The sequence below is a fragment of the Urocitellus parryii genome, chromosome 3 (assembly GCF_045843805.1).
Source record: "Urocitellus parryii isolate mUroPar1 chromosome 3, mUroPar1.hap1, whole genome shotgun sequence".
Lineage (NCBI taxonomy): Eukaryota > Metazoa > Chordata > Mammalia > Rodentia > Sciuridae > Urocitellus > Urocitellus parryii.
The window spans coordinates 32564625-32592144 of record NC_135533.1 but is presented as its reverse complement, the minus strand read 5'-3'; the positions used below and the strand labels follow the sequence as shown (position 1 = coordinate 32592144).

The following is a 27520-nucleotide window of genomic DNA, read 5'->3' as shown; positions in this document are numbered from 1 at the left end:
CATTATTAGCAATTGGATTTTATATAACAGTTTCTTTATTCATTACTAATTATTCTACAGTAAGATCTACATATTGTAGATGGTTATTTTACAATTATGATTTTCAGGTTATTTTACCATTATGATTTTTTCATATTTTATTTGTCCAAGCATCTTGTCATGATAAAAGAGCCAAAAAAGCCTTCTTTTATTGGAAATTTAATTCTTCTCTTAAGTCCAGAATCAATCATTGGGTACAGAGGACTTATAATGTTAATGAAGCTGTGAGTGTGAGCTGTTTGCAGGTGTGTATATATGTATGTATATGCATACCTTAAAGAAGACCTAAACTTTCTGTTTAAGGAGTAAGAACATCTGCTGAGAAGCAAATATTTATACTTATTATGGCTGTTGAAAGAACCACAAGTTCTTAATCACACAGTATTACTAGCTGAAATGCATATATTTTCTTTTATTTTGATTTCCACTAAATCCTTGCTTTACAACATGTAGTCTCCAGTTCAGTAACATCAACGTCATTTAGGAACTCATTAAAAATGTAGACTCTCAGGCCATACATAGTCCCACTGAATGAGAATCTGAATTTTAAGAAGATCATTAGAGATCTGAACACACATTAAAGTTTAGAAACATAGCTAGCCCCAACTATTTGCTTTAGGAATGTATTAGAAGCTTATTCCAGATAGGATGATGGAAACTAACAAAATCCACTAGAACGTAAACTCTAAGAGGGAAGGGGTCATGTCTTCATGTGGCATCTGCAGTGTATAGCTCACATCAGAATCCATGAATAATGTTCACTAATTCTGGGAACAAAGAAGGAAAAAAAATCTCTTTATTTCAAAACTGACATATTTTTAAGTATTATGTTTTTAAAAGAAAACGTTCTTACATTTTAACTGCCCCGTTCCCATAAACCAAGCCATTAAACACATTACACATCCCGAACAACCCAAAATGAATGAAAAGCTTAACTTTAAGACCTAACACTGTAAAACTCCTAGAAGGGAATATAGGGGAGAAACTTTATAACATTGGTTGTAGGTAAGGGTTTCATGGATGTAATCCCAAAATCATAAGCAACAAAAGCAAAAATAGACAAGTGGGACCACAAACTCAAAAGTTTCTGCAAACAAAGAAAATAATCAACAGAATGAAAAGACAGCCTATGAAATGGGAGAAAATACTGGCAAACCATACATCTGATAAGGGGATATTATCTAACATACATAAAAAATTCCTACAATTCAGTAGCAAAGAAACAAATAGATTTTTCTCCAAAGAAGGCATGCAAATAGCCACGAAGTATATTCTCAACATTGCTTAATCATCAGGGAAATGGAAATCAAAACCAGAATGAGATAATACTTCATGCCTGTTAGAAGTATTCATCACTATTATTTCAAAAAAATAAAAAGATAACAAATGTTGGTGAGAATGTAGAGAAATTTGAATATTTGTACACTATTAGTAGGGGTGGAAAATGAGACAGTGTCTACAGAATAGAAATTCCTCAAAAAATTAATACAGGACTATCATATAATCCAGTTATCTCACTTCTAGGTATATATCCAAAGAAACTGAAATCAAGATCTTGAAGATATCAGTCTACTGCCATGTTCAAGACACCACTCATAATACCCAAGATACAGTAACAACCTCAATGCCAAATAGGTTAAGAAAATGTGGTATTCACATACAACAGGAAATTATTCAACCTTAAAGAAAAGGAAATCCTGCCATGTGTCCACATGAATGGACACAGAGGACATTAAGTAAAATAAGCTAGTTACAGAAAGACACACATTCCAAGATTCCACTTAAATGAGATGTGTTAGATTTCTGTTGCTATGACAAAAATACCTGAGAAAATCAATTTAAAATAAAGATTTATTCTGTCTCATGGCTTCAGAAATTTCAAGCCATGGTCAGTTGGCTCTGTGGTTTTGGAGCCTCTGGGGAGGCAGATCATCATGACAGAGAGTAGGAAGTATGGCAAAGCTACCTACCTCATAATTGAGAAGAAGAGAGAGAAGGGGCCAGAGTCCCAATATTCTCTTTGAGGGAACACCCCCAATCCTTAATTTTAACTAGGTCCTATCTCTTAAATGTTCCATCATCTCCCAGCAGCATCACAGTCTGGCAACCAAGACTTTAGCAAAAGGGGATTTGGGGGGACATATTAGATCCAGACCATAAGATGAGGTACCCCAAACAGTCAAACTTAGAAAGTAGAATGGTGTTTACCAGGAGATGCAGAGAAAGGAAAATGGGAGTCATTGTTCAGTGATTATAAAGTTTCAGTTATACAAGATGAGTAAGTTCTAGAGATCTGCTGAACATAGTAGTTCCTATGGTAAACAATACGGTAAGGTGTACTTAAAATTTTAAGAGGTTAGATCTCACATTGGCTTCTTACCAAAATATTATAAATAATAATAAATACATAAATAATAATAATAATAATAACCTAAAACACATCACAGTAGGGTTTAGAGCTAGCTTCACATATCCAGAGTCTACCTGCATAGCCATCGTCTACTTTTCTTAGAGTCCTCAGGATCTCTTTAGGGGGATATAAGTCAATTTTAAAGATCCAGAAAGAAAGAAAATTTGAACAGGAAGCTATGGGTTTGTGTGAAATAAGAGATTTCCTATAAAAGATAGCCTAGTCTCTACTTTCTAATAATCCCTCCTTTATATTCTTCCCTTATTCATTTCCATGCCTGTAAATTACATTTAGATTGGTTTGCCCAACCCTTTACAATTTCTATTTGCCCCTAACAGAGTTATACTTGCATTTATTGCAGATACATGGAATTCTGATGGTAACATTGACAGCTGCCTAAATTCTGATCTAGTGAGGAAAATAGGTTTTCAAAAAGTGTTCTACTGACCAGTTTTATGGATATAATCTCATTGAGAACCTGTCCTTTGGAGACTCAGAAAGAGGCAACAACAAATGTTCTGGGGATTCCACGAGGCAAATAAAAAGGTAGCTATAGTATTCACCATAACAAATGTTCAGTACTTCTTGACAAAAAGAATCAACACTGTTGAAAATAGTCAACTTCCCTTCTAAGTTTGAAGAATTTTATGCATTGCTGCAGAGTGGGAATAAGTATTATCATTCTCTTTCTACTTCAACTACAATTATTGTGTTCCATCATATGCAGGTCACCATTCTGAGTGTTTTCCTAATTTAATACTCACAGCAACCTTATGAGGAAGGCAATTTTATTATTCTACTTCAAAGATTGGAAAACTGAGGCAAAAAAAGGAAATGTTCTAGGAGCACACAACCTAGGTGACTCTGAAGTCCAAGCTTTTTACATATTCTGAAAGGAGGTCAGGGAAATTGTGGTGTAGGTCAGTTTTCATAAAACTTTATGGCTAATTAGCTTTACCCTCCTGAAATCAAATTGAAGATACTTTTGATATCAGTTTGTCCTCAACACATAGACTATTTAACAGCTTCTCATCATTTTTCCTTGGATAGACATAGAGACAAAAAAGTAAATCTGATGTGTTCCATTCTTCCTGATGACTAAATGGTCTATTCCAAATTTAAGGATGTAGGTACCTGTGATGTAATTAACATCATGGGAATGTCCAATGAAACTTTCAGTAATAAAACAGATTTACTTGTGACAAAAAACTATAAAATATGCTGCTAACTTGATTTCCTAACTCTAAAGTTAAAACTGATCAATTATAGACATTATATATGTAAGTAAAATCAAGTTTTGACCACAAATACTTCTCATAATAGTTTTAGGTTGGTCATAGAGGCACACATGTATAATCCCAGTGGCTAGGAAGGGTGGTGTTATTGGGACAAAATTCTGCCTCTTTCCATATTGGGTTTGTTTTCTATTCTTTAGGAAAGCTGTTAGAATATAATAACTCCACCACTTGTTAGCATTTGATGTTGGCTACATAACCAAGCCCTCTATGGTTCAGTTCCTTCCAGTATAAAAAAGGTTTTAATTGTATTCACTTAATAGGGCTGATGTGCAGAGGATTAAATGAGTAAATACACAAACACCCAGTACCTAATACAAAGTAAATACTAAATACAAATTATTATTATTAATTTATTATTAGAGTGGGGAGGGACTAACTTCCTCAGAAAGTATCAACAAGATTGCATCAAGGAACCAAAACCACACTTGGAGACTTTTAGGATTGGTAGGAAGGATTTGAGATTTTAAAAAATATAAATCACTTATTTAATGGCAGTTATCATGTATTGATCTCTTAATAGTTACCAAGCAGGCATTGAGATAGGTATGTTATGATAATCTCATTTAATCTTAACTCTGGCACTGCAAACACCAAAATATACTACAGAGAAGTTAATTTGTCCACTCTTTAGAAGGAATTGGGCCTAGATTTTTATATTGCTCTCTACAAATACATATTCTTATATGCTTAATTTAACTAAGCAATAATGCCTCTCACACTTTAATATCTATCATTTTCCAAAGTTTTTCCATTTGCCACAATAATTAAAATGAGAAATAATTTCAGCAGTCTGGAATTTAGGAACCAGTACAGTTATTGGACTGGCAAGTGTGGCTTGTTGTCATTGCCCAGTAAGCAGGACAGCATCTTACTACACATTGATAGTCCAGGAAAAGGCCAAAATTCAAATCTCACAGTATGATTTCTACTGAATGCATCTCACTTTAACATAATCATAAAGTTGAAAATCATTAATTTGAACCATCAAGTCAGAGACTACCTGTATATTTATGGTATAAAACACAATGTTCTGAAATATTTTGAAATGGCTAAATCAGGCTAATTAAAATATGCAATCCCTCTCATACTTATCCTTTTATTTTTTTAGTATTGAGATACCAATATTTTCAGCAATTAAAATATGCAATCCCTCTCATACTTATCCTTTTCTTTTGTAGTGAGATACCAATATTTTCAGAAATCAATATAGTATTATAAAGGTAAGGTTACTTTTCAAAAAATTATGTCTTAATTGTAGTTCTCATCCAAATTTGTTCTTTAGTTGATTCACTCTCTTTTATCCCATACACTCTGTTCATTTCTCCTGTAATTTTATTTTAAGAAGGAGATTCAAATGGATTACTGTTTCATTATCATTTATGTTTAAATGTCTCTGAAAAGAAAGAATATGAACTCCTTGAGGAAAAGGACCTTGTCTATACATGTTTGATACTGATAAACCATGCCTGGTAAATGGTATAAACTAGTTATTGAATGAAGAAATAGGATTTAAACTTTTTTTTTTTTAATTGTGTACCAAAGTTTACAAAATATCTATCTGGGGTTGTGGCTGGGGTTGTGGCTCGTGGTAGAGTGCTTGCCCAGCATGAGTGAGGCACTGGGTTCGGTCCTCAGCACCACATAAAAATAAGTTGACATTGTGTCCATATGCAACTAAAATTTTTTTTAAAAATCTACATATATATTTCATATTCATCCATAAATTCTCTTGTTAAATACGGAGTTCCAGACAGTTCAACACCATATTCAAAATGATACTAAAAAAGTCCCAAATGACACATTTTGAACAGTATAAAATGTTAGACCGTATCCATTTTTACTTATTGTTTTATAATAATCTTCAAACTAGAGTTCTACACACACCCACAAACTCTATTAATAGGCCATTTGCCACTAAGTAATCCCCAAGTTTGGAGATTGGAGTCAGGCAAAGAGATTTGCATTTGGATTTCCTAGCACTACCTGAGCGACGGTGCCGTTTCTGATTGTTCCTTTTTGAACCTGAGTGTTCTGTGAAGCGGAGATACTTAATGCCAAGTTTAGGGGGTTGGTTCAAAGACCGCAGTAATGCACCTTAAGGGTCCGGCACTTGGAAGGCTGATGAATGTTAGCAGTCGTTCTACATCTTTACAGAATTCCTAAGTCGTAAACTAAGTAAAGGTGCTTAATACTTTTTACACATTTTGAATCTTTTCCAATCAGGGAAATCTACACTGGTGTCCACTTGGTCAATTCCGAGTCCGAATAATATAGTAAAAACAAAAAAGAATCTACCTAAATCGGAAGCCCAGCTAAACCCGCAGGAAGCGCTGGGAGGACCTCCGGTATCCCAGCATCCCTCGCGCTGGTCTCGTAGCTCTTTCCCCGAGTCTCTGTGGTAGCGCCGGCGTCGACATCGGCGGTAGCGACGGCCGTTGAGGAGTGAGGGTTCCAAGTTTCATACCGCTTTGGGCGGTATTGGGCTTGGAGGGTCGCGATGTCAGAGAAAAAACAGCCGGTAGACTTGGGTCTCCTAGAGGAGGACGACGAGTTCGAGGAGTTCCCCGCCGAAGGTAACCGGCTGAGTGCGCCGGCTTTTAGGCCGCGCGGACGGTGACTCAGGCGTCCATCGGGATCCTGGGCCTGTCTCGGGGACGCCGCAGGAAGCCTGCACCCCCGCGGCCGGCACTGGAGCCCCTGACGCACGACCTGCCGTGTGCCACGGCTTCGGGCGTGGGGTGTCACGATAGGACTTAGCGGCGAGGCCCACTGGTTTTGCTTTTCCATGGGAGGAACCGCGGTGAAGCTAGGCCCCTCACCCGGGGTCCTTTACTTTTCATCTTGGTTACCACCACCTCGTTCATATAAGAACCCATTTTCCTTTGGTTTAACAGCCTTCCTGTGGCTTTAAACTTTTCCGAAATTAAATTGTTGTCCCTAGTCTTGTCATTGCTACTTACTATTAGGACGTTACAAATGAAGCCTGTTAGGTAGGATTTCAGGACCATGTGTTGGGTGCATAGTACGTGTTATTGCTTTACTCCTGTTCCTCGTCTGTTTTGGTCTCTTTGACCTGAGAAACGTTTAGGCTTTCTAAGGCTCTAAAACCTACACAATTTTATTAACTTCAAAACTAAAGAGGAACTTTATTTCTCTCATTGTAGGTAATAGCATATAGTTAATATTGAGTGGCTGCTGTGTTCGCAGAAACATAAATGCTGTGCTTGTATTAACACTCCATTTTTCACAAATATAGGAGGAGGATACTGGTATTGTCATTTTCTTCAGCTAAGGAAATAAAACCCTGGAACCATAAAGGAACAGGCCCATTGTCTCCTAACTGGCTGGAAATGATCAACCTGAAATTGACCTGTTCAAACTAAAGCTGTTACACCTTCTACTTGCTAGATTGTTTTTGCCAGTTAGGTTTTAAAAATTGGCTTCTTTATTGGCTAATGGTTATGACTAGGATTTCCATATATTTATTTTATAACAAAAGGAGGTTACTATTATGTAGGCTTTCTGGAGGTGATAAGAAGAGAATTGTGGTTGCTCTCTGGAATAACTTGTAGTTTAGAGTCTGTCACATAAAAATTGTTATTGAAATTGTGTATTCATGGTTTAACTAATTCATTGTCCAACTTTGGGGAGTGTTGTTGCTACATCTTATCCTAGATAAGAATGTATTTGGTAGAATGTCAATTTAGGGATTTTAAAGAAAGGGAATTTTTATTTTAAAAAGGAAATTAAGATATGTTTTTGTGGAGGCCTCATTGTTTATTCTTACTAGCTCTTTTTGATGTTAAGTATAACATCTGGAATGATTATCTAAAGGTACAAAGGAGCAAATGTTCCTTTTATTTTTTTTCCCTCCCATTATTTGTTCTGAATCTGTTACATTGGCAGTTTCTCACACTAATGGAAGGGGGTATGTAATATATTGGTCATTAAGCAGGAGAGGTTTTAAAAAATCATGTTTAGGACATTTGTGAAGTGCATTCTCCAACTTCTTGACTATTTCGTTAAACTGAGAAAAGGCTTTTTTAGGGAGATATTCGAAGTCTTGGGCATGATTGATATTTTGGGGGCTTTAGAACCAGAGAGCATCGTAGCCTAGAGATTCCAGTTTTCATCATACATTAGTAGCAGAGTGGGACCTAACACTGAAGTACTCCATAATTTATTTGAAACTTTGAATATTTTTTCATATCAGACAGATATTGAAAGAATGTAATAATATTTTTATTAATTTCCTTTTTCTGACAATTAGACGAGGATGAAAGTAAAAGTGGAAAGAAAATAAGTGGTCCTTTAGATTCTTTTATTCTCTTCTGTGCCAGCAAGATTGTCTTGCTTTGCTTTTTTAGGATATTTAAAATGAAATTGAGTTTGCCAAAGGAGCACTAGTATTTGCAAGAGAGTGCTATTATAAAGAATTCTATAATTTTTCTATAATCAGGAAAACTACTGTATTATCTGAAGAAATCAGGAATAGAATGCTATCTACCTCCCCATCTATCCCTGACCCCTTTGAAAAAATTCCTGGATAAGACACTATTATTTTGGGGAATCTGGGGAATCTGGTTTTTTTTTTTTTTTTGAGGTGGACAACAATCTGGTGGTCCCCTAACAAGAACAAGCTGCCAGTTTTCTGGAATAACTAAGGCTCTCTCACTTGTCCCTACCAAAGCAGGACATCTTAAACAGTGGTCTAGACACCAGGGGGATGTTTTGCAATGTCACATTCACTTGACAGGTGGGAATGAAAAAACTGCCAGCATTTAGTGTGTTTATGCTATATTCATATATATAGTATAAACACACTTAAGATATGTATGTATATAGCATGTATTGTTTAGGATACTAGTGGGTAGAAGTCAAGGAATATGTGCTCATGCATAGACAGTCTTGCAGAAGGACGAATTGCCATTGAGAATTATTTATGTGAACATTGTATACTATCTGGAATAGATAATCAATAAAAGGGTTCTTTAGAATCATATAGAAGATAGACAGGAGCAATATCAACTCAGATACTGTGCCAGTTTAACTAGTGCTACAGGGGACTTTGTAGTTTGCCATTATTAAATGTTATAATGTGGACATATAAATAGTATCCCAAACATTTAACATTATCTCCGTTAGTTACATGGAGAGAATTCATGTCATTAAAATTTTGAAAGAAAAAACTAGTCATCATCATGAAAGGCAAAGTACCTATTAAATGTCTGTTATTGGTAATTGTATGAAAGAAGAAAGTTTTTGAACCCCAGGTTATGGAATAATAAGCATGATAAATGTAGATCAGACCTATGTTCAAAATCTGTTCATAAACTCTTAGCTCATTGACTCATGTTAATTACTTAGCTACTTCTGTGAAAGTACATTATATAGGATAATTGTACATTTGAACATGAGGGAATCCCATCAAACTGTCAGCTATGTCTCTTTGGCATGTCCCCTTCATTCTTTCTGCATTTCCTAGCATTCTGACACAGGTGTTACAAGCTAATCTTGCTTTTCTTGCTTCAGCCCTACAATCAGTTGTTTCTGCAGAGCAACTACCTTTTAGTAGAGAATGATATTTAGAAGACAAATCTTGATGCCAGTTATGCTCACTGCTTTTAGGATATTCCTGCTTCCAGACCATCTTAAGTGGAAGAAACTAGAGAATATACAGAAGTGGGTGTGTATGTATAAAACCATGAGTTCACACAGTCATCTCTAATTTCATATCAGCACCACAGGGTTCATTCTGGTCCCCGCCCCCCCCCCTTTTACCTTTGTAACTCCTCCTTCAGTGGTGAGAAACCTGGCTACTATTTTCTTAAATATATTGTCTCTTTGGTTATCCTCCTCTTTACTTAGTTTTTGCCACCCTCCTTACCTTACTTAGTCTCAGTATTCGCCAGGCCACCCTTTTTCCTTTCATATAGTGTGGGTGACCTCTTCATCCTCTCCAGGTTCTTCACATCACACCATACTGCCCTCCACAGAATGCTCAATTGGCTTGGGCTCTGACACATTATCTGGAACTAGGCACATTTTAAATTTTGACATGTATTCTTGAATTGCCTTTTAGAAGGATTATGCTAATTTACATTTCTTTCTACAGTTCACTTTTTCTCTCAAGCATGCTTACACATTTGAGTTATTGCCGACCTGGTGGATGCAGGTAGAAACCGCATTGTTTTAATATGGATTGATTTCTTTGAGGTTGATCATTTTATTTCTTCTTTGAATCACTACCACTTAATCTGTTTCTTTATCTGTTATTTATGGATACTGATGTTTGAGTCATGAAAGAATTATGTGATTGTGTTCATCTGCTTAGGCTTCCATAACAAGATAATATAAATAGGGTGGCTTAAACAACAAAACTTTTTTTTTCCCCTCATTGTGAAGGCTGGGAAGTCCAAGATGAAAGGTGTCAGCAAATAAAGTTTCTAGTAAGGGCTCTCTTTCTTCTGCCTTGTAGAAGGCTGTTATCTTTCTGTGTTCTCTCATAAGAGAGAGAGAAAAAATGATTTCTCTGGTGTCTCCCTTACAAGACCACTAATTCTATCATGAGGGGCCCACTTTCATGGCTTCATCTAGTCGTAATTACCTGTCAAAGGTCCATTTCCAAAAACCATTGCACTGGGAAAGGGCTGGCTTCAGCATATGAATTTTGGTGTGATACCTTCAGTATAACAATGATGTATGTAAAATATATAAAGTGCCTCACATAGAGTTTGGTACGAAGTGTGTATTCAATAAACACTAGTGCTTTTTCTTCTTTCTTGTACTTAGGAGTTTGGATTTGCATGATGTTTGGTATTTATTTAGAATTTGAACTATCTATGACATTTCCATTACTAATTTTGGGTGTACCCCAAATTAAATTTGTTGATTTTATAGGTTACTTGATAATTAATATTTTAGTATTAGAAAATTCTAAGTTAAAAAATGAAATACTGCCATTAGATGTTTTTCCAGAAGTGCTTTAAACAGTAACAATAGTGTAGTTATTCATACATATAGTATAAACACACATAAGATATGTATGTATATAGCATGTATTGTTTAGGATGCATACAGATGAAAATGAAAAATCCCCAGATCTAGATTCTGATGGTTGGGAGTTATTAAGCAGTAAAATTCTTTGAAAAACTTAATTGATTATTTATTTTGGTGGTTCTGTGGAATGAGCAAGTGATTGTGATTTAAATAGTGTTTGATATTACTACTTGGTTATTAAAGATTATTCATTGAAAGATGTGATTGAACTGTGAGAACATTGAGAAAAAAATAAAAATTTCTAAAACTACATAGTTTAAGTATTTAAAATTCACCAAATGTCTTTTTCCAGTTGTGTGCTCTGTTGTAATGTTTTGACAAACTATTATTGTATTTATTCTAGAACACGTTCTAATATCATAAATTCCTTTGTGTAGTAGTTAGTATATAATAAATGATTAATTCATTTGATGGCTATTTGGGTCTTTGTGTGTGTGTGTGTGTGTGTGTGTGTGTGCACGCGCGCTCGCGCACCAGGGATTGAACCCAGTGTGCTTAACCACTGAGCGACATTCCAAGCTTTTTATATTTGATTTTAGAGACAGGGTTTCACTGAGTTGCTTAGGGCCTCAGCCTCCTGAGCTGCTGGGATTATTGATTTGTGCTACCATGCTAGGCCTGTTGTTTCTTACAAATCTGGTACTGAGGGATGCAGAGAGAATATTAGCTGCCACTTGTTGGTACTAATTGCTTTAAATACATAATTTTACCCTTACAGCAGCTCTCTGAGGTATAGGTTTTATATCTGGACACGGAAAAAAAGAAAGAAAGAAAAACTCATCTGAGGTCACAGTTAACTAGAGGGTATACTGAAACAAATTTGGCTCCCTATGTATTTCTTTGAAATTAGTAAATAATATAAGTGCTGAGGAGATAAGTATCAGTGGTTTTCACACCAACTGAAGATCTTTAGTATTTTGAAAATGGTTATCCTGGATTGAGACTCTAAATCTTTCCCTTCTCAACCCAGTTAAACCAGTGCAATTTTGTATTTGTCTGTCTCATCTGTTGGGCTTTTGAGTACTTTGGTTTTCTTCTGTGTGTGTGTGTGTGTTTGTTTGGGAGGGGGAAGTTAAACATCTGATAAAGTCAGCAGCAGCAGTTCAAAAGAAAGAAATTATTTCTATTTATTTACTATGTGAGGTAGCACCATTGAAACAAAGCTGTGTAAAATAGAAATCCAGGAAAGGGGGGTTCCAAAACAAGGAAGAAGTATTTTGTTTGTTTGATTGTTTTGCTTATGACAGTGATATGTGAGTTTTCTTTCAGCAATAGGCTGTTTAGGGAACATTAACCCAGCAGAATTAATTTGAAAAGATCAGAGACCACAGACCAGTAAACTGGTCAACAAATTGTTGAAATAATTCAGATGAGGTCTAAGGTTCATTTGAGGTTATTATTAGGAATGAAGTGAAGAGAGTAGTAGCACAAGAATAACAAGGGAGGTAGAACTGATGGACCTTAGGCATCTAGCCTCATATGGTGTGTTGGGAATAAGAAGAAAATTGGGTTATGATTTTGCACTTGCATGTCTTAAGTATAAGGATGGTAGAGTGCAGATTGGATACTATTGAACAATGTGAAGCAGGGTTAGAATGAGGAAACAGATGAGTTTAAGGTATAAAGGCATGGAAAAGATGAAAGTAAGGGCTTTTATATTTTTATTGAATTAAAAATAAAAGGACTAATTAATAAAGAACCAAAAATGTGGAAACATTATGTTTTCACTGATGAAAAAGAATTGGTTTTGAATTTTTTAAATACAGAAATAATTATAAATGGTTATGCAGGTTATTTTTAGCCTTGGTTTTAGATTGTTTGCCACCAATAACTGAAAATTTACCAATGGCCTGGTAGCAACATCATTTATTACTTGTTTCTGCTTGTCTACTCTGAGTTCCCCACTGACAATTTGGTCCTTTCTAGAGAAAATATAGTAGTACAGTTGTGCTTTACTAAGTACTGATTTTTCAGCTGCTAAATAGTTACTTGATACGTAAGGTATAGGTGTGTTTGCATTGGGATAACTTGCAGAAATGAAATCTTAGAAAAAACTAATATGCTTTATACTTTAAGCAGGAACAAGTGTAAATTAATCTCAGAATGGTCAGATTTGGTTTGGTTTTATTGTCATACTAATGAGTGTAATTAAAACTGTAACTGTTGTTCTCTTACGCTTTCCTATGATGGTATTTGGTTTAGTGTATTTCTCTTCATCTAATGTTCTGCATATATGTGCACATTTTTATTTAAAGGAAGTTGATTTGTTTATATTTAGAGTAACATTATTGTTATAGAATGAGAGATTGATGCTTCTGAAAACTGATATAGAATTTTACTTTTGCAACCCTATTGTAATAATTAGAATTTCCTCTGTATTTTTCTCTAGAGTGCTATACTTCTTGCCTTTAAGAAGTGTGAGGGGCTGGGGATGTGGCTCAAGTAGTGGTGCGCTTGCCTAGCATGTATGAGGCACTGGGTTCGATTTTCAGCACCACATAAAAATAAAATAAAGACATGGTGTCCACCTAAAACTAAAAAAAAAAAAAAAAAAGAAAGAAAGAAAAAGAAAAGTGTGGGGATGAGTATTAAAATATTTTTAAGTTGAGGTCAAGGTAATACTTAAGATGAAGTATGTAAGAGCTTTGATAGCTTGGATTTTTGAAATTTAAAGCTAGTCACAGTTGTAATTTTTCACTGGCAGATGTGAAGAAAGCTTAGAAGAAAAGTCTTAAATAATTTAGAATTACTAGAAACGTATATTAGGTGTCTGTTATTGGTTATTTGCAATCTGACTTTAAAATATGGTACTTTTTTTTTCTCACCAATACACATCTGGAAGGCCAACACCTTGAAGCTAACACAGGTGTGCTTATTTAATTGATCATCACAATTCTGGCAATGCATTTAGTGTTAAAGGTAAAGTATGTATTTTATAAGGTCCTTTACTTATTGAAGGATGGCATTAGTCATGGGTCATGTATCTTGTTCATTTTTTTTTTAACAAGCTATTTCTGGACCTAACGCTGTAAAAATGAGTGATTAAATAAAATTACTTGGTTATCAATATTGTAATTGAAAATCAAAACAAAATTTAGATATTATTATGAGATATCACCTAACTTTAGTAGTTAAAATAGTCATGTAACTTTTTATGTTATGTACTCGCTTAGAGTTTAGAGTTATTATAATTTACACATATTGTAATGTTTGTGTAGTATGGAGGATTGTTGGATGTGAGTGTTAAACCATCACTTAACCTTTTTATATAATAAATTCAGTACATGATCCTAGTTAATAAATTAAGAAGAATATTTAAAGTTTCCCTCTAAAGTAGATAACAGATTCTGATTTAATATGAACATTACTTTTCTTAATAATAAGTGTTCTTATTAAATAACTTTAAATGCTTAATAAGTGGTCACTCATAAGAAAAGTTATTTCTTGGTTCTTTATCTATGGCAATTGGAAGAATGGTATGGTAGTATTTGACTACAGTGCATCTTATTCCTAGGATAGGTATTAAGGTTAAAAAGTATATTCACATTTATAAGATGATTAATGAACAATTTAATCTAGCATTTCTACCTTCATATAATAGAATCATAGTTATAGCATACTGTATAATAATGCCAAAGAAGTGTAGAGCTATTGTTATAAATAATTTTGTGTGCACTCTTCCTAAAACCTTCCCCAGTGTTTTTCCCTCTTTCATGAGCCAGTTTCTTTTTTTTTAGAATGCAACTTTTACCTATTTCTTTCCTTTTCCTGTCAAAAAATAGTACCAGATTATTGTTAAAGGAAGAAGAGATGCTTTATATATATATATGCCAAATAACCATCGAAATTCAGCTTGATGAACTAAAAATTGCAGCAATCTTAAAAGGGAAGAAAAGGAATGGGAGAGAATAGAGAAGACACTCATTCCTATATTGTTAAAAATTTTGACTTTTTCAAATTAAGTAGCCACTCCATTAAAAAAGTTATTGGCTCAATTGTATTTCTTTTTTGGTACCAGAGGCGCTTAACCAATGAACCACATCCCTAGCCCCCCCCCCTTTTAAATATATTTTATTAGAGACAAGGTCTCGCTGAGTTGCTTAGGGCCTTGCTAAGTTGCTGAGACTGGGTTTGAAATCGGGATCTTCTTGCTTCAGCCTTCCAAGTCACTGGGATTACAGGCTTGTACCACAGTGCCCCACTTCAGTTATATTTGTTGTTGGTGATTTTCTGAGGCATTAGGGTCCAAATTAGCAAGTTTTTTTTCTCTCATAATTAAAACAAATAAAAATAGCACAGAGACATTTAAATCAATAATAATATTGAAGTCGGCATTTTTTTTCAAAAAAAATAAAATAAGATCATGATTAGATTAAAAGTTTCTGGGACACTATGATTTCATTGTTTCCAAAAAGGCTTTAAAAGACATTTAAGGCTCTACAGTATATTTTCAAAGACCTATAAGGTTAGCAGAAAATTGTCAAATATATTTCAAACTCTAATCTGTGACATGATCATTTACTTTTTATATATCATTACAGATGGGAAACATCTGTAATGATATATATAACTGTTACCTAGTTAACAGTTTGGGGAGCCTGTTTAGTTGCTAGTGGTTTAGACTTAGAATCTTAAAACAGTTCCTATCTTGACTGTCTCATCCCTTTTACTCAAGAATGTAAATACAGTCTTTATTCAATATTTTTAGAACATTAAACTCCTTTAGATATCTTTACAAAGACTCCTTAGATACTTTTTGGAGACTTCCTGTATCTAGGTTGAACCCAAGTAGCATATTTATATAAACCTGGGGTTTGAGATTGGGAAATGATGGTAGAAAAAATGTTATAAAATATTTTCTTATCTGTTTTCTGATAGTGATAAGGGTGCTAGTCCCCCCCCCCCAAAAAAAAGGAGTATGATAGAAAGTCCTCTCATTTTATAAAATCTTGAAGTATAAAGCCAAACTTTGCTCTAATGGCAATATAAAATGCACTTTCTATATAGGAAAATTTTAGTGTTATTAAAACTAAAAACATATAATCCTGAGCTGTCCAGTAAAATTATTAGCTGCAGAGCTATAGGTTATAGCAAGAGTGGAGGAAATTAGCAGGAAGTATCACAACTACTCGTATCATAAATGCTATTTTGCTAAAGGATTAATAGTGCCATTACAAGTTTGACACACAAGAATCTAGATTTCTTTTAATAAAAAATAAATTTGAGGACGCAGGAAAGATGGTGGAATGAGATGAACATCATGACCCTAGGTACCTGTTTGACTGCACTGCATGATCATCTCTACATTGTATACAACCAGAGAAATGAAAAGTTGTGCTCCATTTGTGTACAGTGAATCAAAATGCATTATGCTGTCATGTATAACTTATTAAAGCAAATTAAAAGAATAAATTTGAGATTATTTGAAATGCTGTATTCATTTTTAACTTTAAAAATTAAAATATCTTGTTGATTTAATGTTGCACAGAAATACATCTACTGTCTTATATAAGACTCCTTTTTTTTAAAAAAAATAATGTTTTAATATTTATAGTTTTTTTTTTTTCTGGTGGACACAATATCTTTATTTGTACGTGGTGCTGAGGATCGAACCCAGGGCCGCACGCATGCCAGGCGAGCGTGCTACCGCTTCAGCCACATCCCCAGCCCAAAGGCTCCTTCTTAATTTAAAATTTCATCTTGGGCTGTTCCCCCATACTGTCTTTACTTAATGTTCCTCTCATGTATACATAAAATTGGAACAGAAAAAAGACCACTCAAAGGAATAATCTCAAATTGATAGAGTAGCAGTAAGAACAGAGATGAGGTGAGAAACTGGGGATGCATTGAAATAGAAATGCCAAGATAGGAGAAGAGTTCAGAATCAGTCTCAGCAATGGCAAGGTGCTAAGCAACTCAGTGAGACCCTGTCTTTAAATAAAATACAAAATAGGACTAGAGATGTGGTTCAGTGGTCGAGTGCCCCTGAATTCAATCCCTGTTACCAAAAAAAAAAAAAAAATCATTGATTGTGATAGTTGAAGGGCTTCCAGAGTTTTTCTTTTCTGTCTTGGGAGACCAGGTAAATGGAGATACTTCTATTTTTAAATGATGATGATGATACCCCATTTTTTAAATTTTTGTTAAATATATAATGTAACTGAAATAAAATGCCCATATTATAAACCATGAAGTAGCTCAAACTCTACGTGTATATAATAATAAAAGCCTAAATCATACCTTTTGTTATTTAGTTATTTTTCCTTTAACTTTGAAATGTTTATAGCTATGTTTCTAATAGGTAACTACTAATATGAAACTAATGGCTTAGAGTGTATAACTCATAATTACTGGAGGGGAGAGGAGTCAAACAAATATTCCAAGATCTGATTTTATTGTTAATTGTGATTTAGCCATCTTTCACAACCATATTGTGCATGTGCTAGGTTCTGTTTGTAATTTAGGATTCCAAAGATAAGATAGAATTATTATTCTGAAGAAACTCAAATGGTAGTGATGAACATATTGATTGATAATTATGATTTTACAATATTATCAGTGTTGTGATACAGAGATACACAAAACAGAAGAAGTGGTTTCCAGGATGATTTTTTTTTTAAACCAATTTCCCCATATTTAAAATTTGAAACTTAACATTATGGAAAAGTTAAAGACAACTAACACCTAGATTCATGAATTTTTGTTAATGCTTTGCCCTATTTTCTCATGTTAGAAAATATATTCAATAATAAGTGTTTTACACATGTATAGATTTATATATAAAATATAAGAAAGCTGTTAACAAAATGACACTTGGCTCAAATGTTTTAGCATGAATGCTTAGAGTTAAGAGCATTCTTCTTTAAAATTATTTCACAATCATGATTAAGAAAATTAACATAAAATCATTAATATCATCCAAATATACACAGTCCATATTTAGATTTTGCTAATTGTTAGAAGTCTTATTGCTTTTCCTCTAGCCCTGTGGTCAGTTAATTTGCATATTATATTTATATTATATTTGATTGTTACATCACTTCAGTGCTTTTAAATCTAACAGTTGCTGTTAGATGTTTTTTCTTTTTTTATGACATTGACTTATTTGAACAAGCTAGTTTGTAGTAAGTCCCACCTTCTGGTCCTATGGTTTTCTCATGATTAGATTCAGTTACAACTTTGTTAGAGTACTATAGAAGTGATGAGTGTTTCTTATTACATGACATCAAGGACCCGTGTCAAGTTGTCCCAGTTATTAATGATGCTAAGCTCACTTGGTTAAGATTATGGCCACTATGCCTTTCCATTTCTTCCTTTGTAATGAGTAAGCTGTCTATCCTGTTACCCAACCATTTTTCACCCTATAATTTTAGTATCCATTGTTGATCTTTACCTAAGTTTCATTGAGAGTTTGCAGATGGTGATTTTCTTTTCTTTTTTTTTTTTTTTTATTGGTCGTTCATAACATTACATAGTTCTTAATACATCATATTACACGGTTTGATTCAAGTGGATTATGAACTCCCGCTTTTACCCCGTATACAAATTGCTGTATCACATCAGTTACCCTTCCATTGATTGACATATTGCCTTTCTAGTGTCTGATGTATTCTGCTGTCTGTCCTATTGTCTACTATCCCCCCTCCCCTCCCCTCCCCTTTTCTCTTTCTACCCCTTCTACTGTAAATCATGTCTTCCATTTGTATTCTCTTGACTTACCCCTCCTTACCTCTTATATGACATTTTTTATAACCCTGAGGATCGCCTTCCATTTCCATGCAATTTCCCTTCTCACTCCCTTTCCCTCCCACCTCTCATCCCTGTTTACTGTAAATATTCTTCTCAAGCTCTTCGTCCCTACCTTGTCCTTGTTTACACCCCTTATATCAAAGGAGTCATTTGGTATTTGTTTTTTAAAGATTGACTAGCTTCACTTAGCATAATCTGCTCTAATGCCCAGATGGTGATTTTCTAATTCTGTCACTCTTAACATTTATAGTAGGTATAAACAAGAACAGTCCTATCTTCTCTTTGTCTCTTTAGTATTGCTATAGACTCATGGATTTTTTTTTTTTATATTCAATGTGTTATTCCTTTAAGTTGGTTTCTGCACCATTTGATGTGCTTTCTGGCATTAAAAATAAATCCCTGACTTATGTTGTTTTTTCCATTTCTCAGATCCGAAATCCACTAAATAGTCGAGCTAGAGTTCATTCAAAGGGAGAATGAATGAATGTTGTTCAAACTAAATTCAAGATAAGTATAAATCAGGTCAACTAGTGGCACTTAGACAGATGAGTAGCAACATGAAGTGCTAGATGAATAGAAAATCATAGCAGTTTCAAAACATGAGGTAAAAAATTAGGGCCTAAATAAAAATGAAGATCTTATTGGTTATTCTTCATCATACAGTTTTCAAGAATGCATATGAGAGAGTACCTCAAGTCACATAACTATCAGGAAGTTATCCTGCTGGATTTGAGTGTTAAACAATTTAAAATAATCTTTATTTTGTAGGATGGTGGGGTGTAAAACAAAGCTATGTCAAGATTTTAGCAAGTTGATCCATCTAAGAGGAAGAAGAGCAGGATATGCCTAAAATCTTTTGTTTTGAGGATGAATTAATTTAAAATGAAGAGAACATAGTGACATTGCCTTGGAAACTAAATTTTTATCATAGTCAAGAGAGTAGAAGCAAGACCTGTTAGAATATGACAGTATGTATGTGAGAAAGGATGTGAATGTCTAATTTAGAGCAGAGGTAATGGGGATAGACAGGAATAAATTTGAATATGATTTATGGAATGAAATGGACCAGACCTGGTCATGATAGAGAAGGAAATTTGGAGTGACTTTCCTGGCACATGGTAAGACTGAAGAAATGCTTCTGTGTTTTTCCAGGGAAGTGTATTGGTTGTATGTGAGGATAACTGAAGAAAGTTAAATTTTTGTTCTGTTGAATTTGTGTCCAGTTAGCAATTGTATGTAGAATTATAGTGTTCACAGGAGGGTTCTGCATTCAGATTTGGAGATGAAACATGTAGTCTTAAAAAAATATATTATTTAGGGAAGCACTGAGGGAGGAGGGCATGGACTGGGAATGCGTTCCTTATCCAGACATTCTGTTATAAAGAATTAGTGTTTAAGAGCGTAAGGAAAGGAATATTGGGAGACAACTTATAATTCCCTATGTGCCCATTGGTTATTATCATTATTATTATTATTAGGTACTAAGGATTAAATCAGGGGTGCTCTATTACCAAGCTGTACCTTTAACCTTTATTTAGTTTTTGAGATAGGGTCTCACTAAGGTACTAAGGCTGGACTCAAACTTGAGATCCTCTTGCCTCAGCCTCCTGAGTCATTGCGATTATGGGTATATGCTGCCACATCCAGCTTGCTGCCTTGGTTTTTGATACAGAAGTAATAACTAGACATTAGGTTGTAGGAGAACCACCTTATAGATAGATATTCCTTTCTTTTTGTGTACCTAGTGGTTGAAAACTTCTGTGTTCTTAGTGTTACTTTCCCAATAGATATTCCTTATTTACAGCCTAGAATTCCTGAAGGTGTTAGTTTACATATGTATTTTCTGAACATTATGAAGAAAAGTTCAAATCTTAATCTAAATCACTCCTACCACCAAAAGGGAAGAAAGATTTTGAAAGATTGTAAAATAGGCCTTATAAAAATGAGTTAAAATAAAAATCAGTGAAGTAAGCATCCTTCTGAAATTAAAAGTTTTCATGGCAAGTAATATTTTTTTGGATTACCTGCAATTTTAAGAATTGAGAGAATAAAAGCAAAAACTTTGAAATTTAAGGAGAAAGATTTCCATTTTTCATAGAAATGTTATTAACAGTTTTTGAATTGCAAGAATGTTAAGTGACACACTTTCTGAAGTTTTCATTTTATGTAAATAATGTATGAAAGATATTTAACATCTGTTTCTGTTTTTAGACTGGGCTGGTTTAGATGAAGATGAGGATGCACATGTCTGGGAGGATAATTGGGATGATGACAACGTAGAGGATGACTTCTCCAATCAGTTACGGTAAGTTTTAAGCCAGATTTTTATTATAGCTTGGTATTAATTTTGAGTATAGAATATATAACTTATGTAGATAATTGACCTCTCAAAAGATGCTTAATCTTTATTACATTAACTTTGAGGTTTATAATTCAGTTCATTTAGTACATTGACAATATTGGGCAACCATCACCTTAGTTTATTTAGTTTTAGTACTTTTAGTATCCCAAAAGAGAATACCATACTCCTTAAGCAGTAACTATGCAGAGTTCCCCCTCCCTTACCAATTGCTAATCTGTTTTCCATCTGTATGGATTTGCCTGGTCTGGACATTTCATATAAATAGAATCATACAATGTGTTCTTGTGTGTTCATCTTTTTCACTTAGCATAATGTTTTTAAAATTCATCCACATGATTGCATGTATCAATACTTTGTTTTGTGGTGGAATAATACTCCATTGTATAGATATGCCATATTTTATAGATTTTATCAGTTGTTGGAAATTTTCTACTTTTTATTTCTTATGAATAGTGGCTGCTGTGAGCATGGATATACATGTATTTATCTGTTTTCATGTTTGGAGGGTATATACCTAGAAGTGGAATCATTGGGTTTTGTAGTAATTCTAGGTTTAACTTTTTGAAGAACTGCCAAAATGTTTTCTACAGTGACTGAATAATTTACATTTCTGCTAACAATGTATGAATGTTCCAAATGTTCCACAAAAACTTGTTTTTAATTTCTTAAAAAATTACAGCCATCTTATAAGTGAAAGCTGTGAAGTGGAATCTCGTTGTGCTTTTTATTTTCTTGATACCGGGGATTGAACTCAGGGGCATTCAACCACTGAGCCACATCCCCAGCCCTGTTTTTGTATTTTATTTAGAGACAGGGTCTCACTGAGTTGTTTAGCACCTCATGGTTGCAGAGACTAGCTTTGAATTCATGATACTCCTGCCCCAACCTCCCAAGCTGCTGGGATTACAGGCATGCCCCACCACCCCCATACTCCCTTCACCTGGCCTCATTGTGCTTTTGATTTTTATTTCTCTAAATGACTTAGCTTCTAGTGTGCTTCTTGACCATTAGCATTGACCATTAACCATTTTTGGAGAAATGTCTATTCAAATTATTTTCCCATTTTAAAATTGGGTCATTTGTTGTTGAGTTGTAAGACTTCCTTTTGTATTCTTGGTACTCAAGTTTTATAAGATGCGTGATCTGCAAATACTTTTTTTCCTGTTGGGTTGTCTTTTCATAGTGTCCTTTGCACAAGTGTTTCATTTTAATGAAGCCCAGTTTATTTTTCTTTTGTTACTCGATGCTTTTAAGACTGTCCCATTTAAGAATTTATTGCCAAATTCAAGATAATGAGGATTTATCCCTGTTTTCTTGCAAAAGAGTTTTAGCTACATTTAGAGCTACAATTCATCTTGAGTTAATTTTCATATATGATATGAAGTAGAAGTCTCATTCTTTTGCATGTGAATATATTTGGCTGTCCTCACACCATTTGTTGAATAGACATTTCTTTTCTTTCTAATTTTAATTTTGATTCATCTTATATTTATCTGTCTTGACCATAAGGATATCTAAATCTGTCACATGCTTTGCTCAAAACAAGATGTAGAAAGAAGGTCTCTTGTTTATTTGAAAGGAAAGTAAGATAACTTTATAATTAATTTTTAAAAATTATTGATTGATTAATTTATTTATGGTACTGGGAATTTAATCCAGGGTGCTTTACCATTGAGCCACATCCTTAGTCCTTTTGAGATTTTTATTTTGAAACAGAGTCTCACTACATTGTTAAGCCTGGCCTCAAACTTGTGATCCTTCTGCTTATGTAACAAGTCTCTAGGATTATAGGCATGCACGGTCATTCCCTGGTTTAAAATTTATTTTTAATAGTGATACAATATTGCTTTTTGTGCAATGCAGTTTTTTGTTTTGTTTTGTTTTTTAATGGGTTCAAAACCTTTACATTTTAAAGGCTCTTTAGAATTTTACTGAAGACTAATAACAAATTTATCCATTTCTTTTTTCTCTTTTTTGGAAATAGTACAATTTACTTTTCACTGTTATTCTAATATGTTTATAGTTCTCCATGATTTCTCAAAAGATCGCTGACTCAGGTTTTTAATTTTATCTTTTTATTCTGCCAGTATAAACTACTTTTATACTGTTTGGAGTTATTGCACTTTGGTTTTCAATTTTGTCTTAATGATGTTTTCCTTTTATAGTTTTATGGACAAAATAAGAATGATAGCTGTTGAACAGTCTTGCTTTTTCTCTAAAATCTGTTAACATTACATTGTAGGTCCTTGGACCTATCCTTTCTCATTCTCTTTGATCAGTATATGCCTCTTAAAATAGCCCTTTTTTGGTCTTTTTATGAATCTTAATCCATTCTGAACTAGAGTTTATTCTATATATAGGAGTTTAGATGCCTTCTTTTTGTATTAATCTTTGTTTTTATATCCTTTTAAAACTGAACTACATTAGAGAATGCCTTGCCACTTTTCTTGTACAGTAAGCACCTTCCCACTTGGAGTCATATTATCCTATTAGAATGCTTATTTTGAGGCTTTCCAATGCTGTTGAGCTGTAGTCCATGTTCTTAATTATGTAACAGTTTTTCTTTCCTGATAATTTCTAGAAATTTAAAAATTTGAGGCTAAATGACTTTTTCTTCCTTTGTCATTCAAAAAGATCAGATATCATGAGATTTTGTTTCTTTTCTATCTTTCATTAGTCATTTAATAACATCTTTCGTTTAAAAATTTTAAGACTGGTGAATATTATGATAAGGGGTTTTAGTAGTAAATGTATCAGTAATTGAATTTTTCATCACTATCACCTCTTGCCCTTTTTTTACTGGCTTAGAAACATTATCCATATATTCTTATTCTTTATGACTTACTATTTTTATAATATGCCTCCAGGTGCTCGTATTTGCTCTGTTGTGTTTTTGCCTTTTGTTTTCTTAATTTCCATAAGTAAATAAATTGTGATATGACCACTAGTGATAAAGTGTTTTTATTTCTCCATTTGAATTATGAGTTTTTCCCCCTACTAAGGGGAACTTACATATAATAATGGATTGTTCTTTGAGCTACACAATCTATAACAGAAGCTACTAGTCACATATGGCTATTGTGCATATGAAATCTGGCTAGCACAGATGATGAACTAAATTTTTAATTTAAATAGTCACTATGACTGTTATATTAAATAACAGATAATCTTTGTTTTAAAACTTTTGTTTTAATTAAGAAGTCTCCTGCAACAATGTTATTTTTGGTCTTTGTAAAATGTATGGAGAACCTCAATGTATCATGAATCATGGTAAAGGACACATTTTACTATTTTCTATCATTGTTGAGCCCTAATCTCATCTAACTTTGAGAGGCAGCTTAGACTTTAGATTCATTCATTCTGCCTATGTTTTCCTATGCTGGATCTGCCTCTTATTTAGCTACATGGTTACATGGACCCTGATCAAGTCATTTAAATTTCCTTTGACTTAACTTTTCTCAGATATAAAATGCAGATAATAATTATTACTTTACTCATAGGTTTATTATAAATTAGTTAATATATGTAAAGTGCTTATGGTGTATGTTAAACAAAAACTCAATATAGTAGGCCTGCTTTCCATGTTCCTTTTCCTTTTTCAGTCTGATGACTTTAAACAAATAGCATAAGGTCATCTTTGTCTCCAAAAATAAGTCATTGTATTTTTTTGCTCCTCCTGACTTTATATAATTTCTCCACCTATCAGTAAAAATAGGTTGTATCATGAGGATTTTTCCAATCCTCTATCACCTTATATGAAAATCCCAAGAAGATTCGTAGTTCCTGAATGATCAGAAATAGCCACTGTAATAAAGCTGAAAACCTAATTGTTGTTATTAGTCTTTTTTCATGTTTGGTTTGCAAAAGGAATGCTATTACTGAGTCTTTTAAATAGTCTATATTCACTGTGTGTTCTGTAATATTCCAGTTGTGCAGGTTTCTTTCCCCCCTTTTTTGGTCTCTGTTGGATTTTTCCCTTCAGCAATCTCATGCTGTTACTGTGTTTTTGTTTTATACTTAGTGACCTCAATGTTTTTTTTCTTCTGGCTTGTTATACTTTTAAGTTCTTAAAGAATTTTGCATATTCTCTAAGAATTTCATTTATAGGGGTTTCTCAGCATCTGTGTTCATAAACAATTTTATAAATATAATTGATGACCACTTCCTATCAGTAAGACAGATAGACATGAACCTGAAGGATACATTTTGTGTACTTGTTATTTAAGTCTTAGGTTGAACTCCCAGGGCTTTGTTGTTATTAAAGTAAGAGAAAGTGATTAACTGATAGTGATCTTGTTAAAAAGGAATAGAAAACTTAATTGAGTTTTAAAATTATTTCCATTTTAAGTAAGAAAAATATTACATTTTAGAATGATATAAAATTCAAAGATAATCATGTTTCTTTTAGAATTATAACAAAAATCTTGTAGGAAACATTTGAGGAGCTTTCTGTGATGAGCAAAAATAGAAATCTTTATAGCTTTTTCCTTCAACCTTAGTGTTTATGTTAATGCTATATTACATTTGTATAATTTTCTCTTATTTAACCTTCAAAGCAAAGGAGATATGATGTTATATATAAAGAATAGATATTATAATTTTCAGTTTCCTAATGGAAGGGGAAAGAGCCCAAATGAAGCAATTCAGTTAAGACTTCACAAAAGTAGGGCCAGAGTTAGAGACTTGCACTGGGCTCTTAATTTCTAATTCAGCATTTATGTCACCAGCTAACACTATACTCTACACCTAAGCAGAAAACAAAGTTCAATCATTTGATGATCTCTGGTCTTAATAAAATTCATGGAAATAAGGTCATCATTTGTATTATAAAATTTTTAAGTAAAGGAATTTTGGAAAATGAATAATAAATATTATACTCATTTTAACCATGTGTTTTTTTGCATTGTGGTTACATTGGACAATATAATATTATCTAAGCCATATTACACAAGATAACATTTTTTTTCTTTCTGGATATAATGATATAGAACATATTAACCATACTTTACATTTAAAGTGTTATATCAGACTGTTCCTCCAATAATTTTATCACAAAATTTTATAAAATCTGAATTGTGGTAGGAAAGTTGCTGGTAATATTTGGAATGGTCACTTAAATAATTAAAGTTGATTATAGGATTTAACTTTTTTGTGCAAATGTTTTATAGAAGGATAATCAACAATTGCAGTTGATATTCTCTATGACTAATATGTCAAGTTGGATAAATTATTTAAAATGACAAGCCAGACATGGTGGCACACACCTGTAATCCCAGTGGCTCAGAAGGCTGAGGCAGGAGGATCACAAGTTCAAAACCAACCTCAACAACTTAGCAAAGCCCTAAGCAATTTAGTGAGACCCTGTCTCAAAAAGGGTTGGGAATGTAGCTCAGTAGTTAAGTGCCCCTGGGTTCAATCCCCTGCTCCCGAAAATAAATAGATAGAATGACAAAAAATGTTTCTTTAATGTGTGTTCATTTATACCAATTTAAACTTGAGATGTTCACTCACATTTAATATTAGGAAAGTAAAGTCTAACATTTTATGACATTTATAATACAGAAAATTCTCACACCCTTAAATTTGATTAATTTTCTCCTATGTTAGAACAATTGATATGATATGTCAGTATGGAAAGGAGTGTGTTTATTCTCATATATATACAACTTTGATGATGATTATAGGTTAATTATTCTAAGAATTTGTTTAAGGAGCTAAGTGTAGTTCACCATTTTTGAGTCCCTGAGTTTAATCTCTAGCACCACTAAAACACAAGCAAACAAAAATGTATTTTTAAGTATTTGTTAGAAACAGAATATTTGTGTGGTATTTGGAAGGTATTTAGAGGATAATAATAAATCTCTCATGTTTCTCCATAAATGATATGTAAGAAAATTAAGGGAGATAAAATTAACTAATGGAAGCAAAATTTTATTAGTATTATGTGATCCACATCCAATTTCCTTCTTACAGGTTTATTTTTAGGGTCTAAAATAAAGCAATTTGGTAATATTTTAAGCTAATGCCCCGTTTTAACTCATTTATTTATTAATGGTATTATTTCTTATCATGTTTCTTTGATTTATTGTGAAAAATGCCTACAGATGTGTTGTTCTTTGTATTCTGTTACAGAGCTGAACTAGAGAAACATGGTTATAAGATGGAGACTTCATAGCATCCAAAAGAAGTGCTGAAGTACCCTACACTTGAACTGTATACTAAATTCTAGAACAGAGAACCAAGGACGAAATACTTTAAGAAAACGTTTATTTCATTATCTGCTTGAATTTATTTTTGTTTTTGTATCACAAAAATAAATGTTTTGATCTAATCTTGATTTGGTTCAGACTTCTTGATGTTTTCACTGTAGTCATGATTTTCCAGAACCTTATTGTACTGAGACATTAAAATTTCATATTATGAACTGAAAAAAAAAAAATTGGTTCACTGAGAATCAAGTTAAATGAATTTATCTGGTTCCCAATCCAGTACCTTCCTTAAGCCACATCAATTAAATGTTAGTTCAGTTTTATGAAGTACCTCTTACATATTACATTATTCTATATTTTGATAGCTTAAGCAGTATTCACTGACATTTATAAG

At 33.4% G+C, this 27520-nt stretch overlaps 1 protein-coding gene across 1 annotated transcript; it reads left to right on the top strand.

The window, feature by feature from the left end:
- The first annotated feature begins 6121 nt into the window (after window positions 1-6121).
- Window positions 6122-27254, top strand: Sem1 (SEM1 26S proteasome subunit). The gene is made up of 3 exons (XM_026391536.2): window positions 6122-6320; window positions 20767-20860; window positions 27050-27254. The coding sequence occupies exons 1-3, from the start codon at window positions 6245-6247 to the stop codon at window positions 27090-27092; spliced, it is 213 nt and encodes a 70-aa protein (XP_026247321.1). The 5' UTR covers window positions 6122-6244; the 3' UTR covers window positions 27093-27254.
- The last annotated feature ends 266 nt before the right edge of the window (window positions 27255-27520 follow it).

Bases quoted from the DNA above. Each gene is read 5' to 3' on its own strand.
- Sem1 (XM_026391536.2), top strand. From the start codon at position 6,245: ATGTCAGAGAAAAAACAGCCGGTAGACTTGGGTCTCCTAGAGGAGGAC. The intron at 6,321-20,766 runs GTAACCGGCTGA...TTCTGTTTTTAG, and splicing joins CGAGGAGTTCCCCGCCGAAG to ACTGGGCTGGTTTAGATGAA. The intron at 20,861-27,049 runs GTAAGTTTTAAG...ATTCTGTTACAG, and splicing joins GACTTCTCCAATCAGTTACG to AGCTGAACTAGAGAAACATG.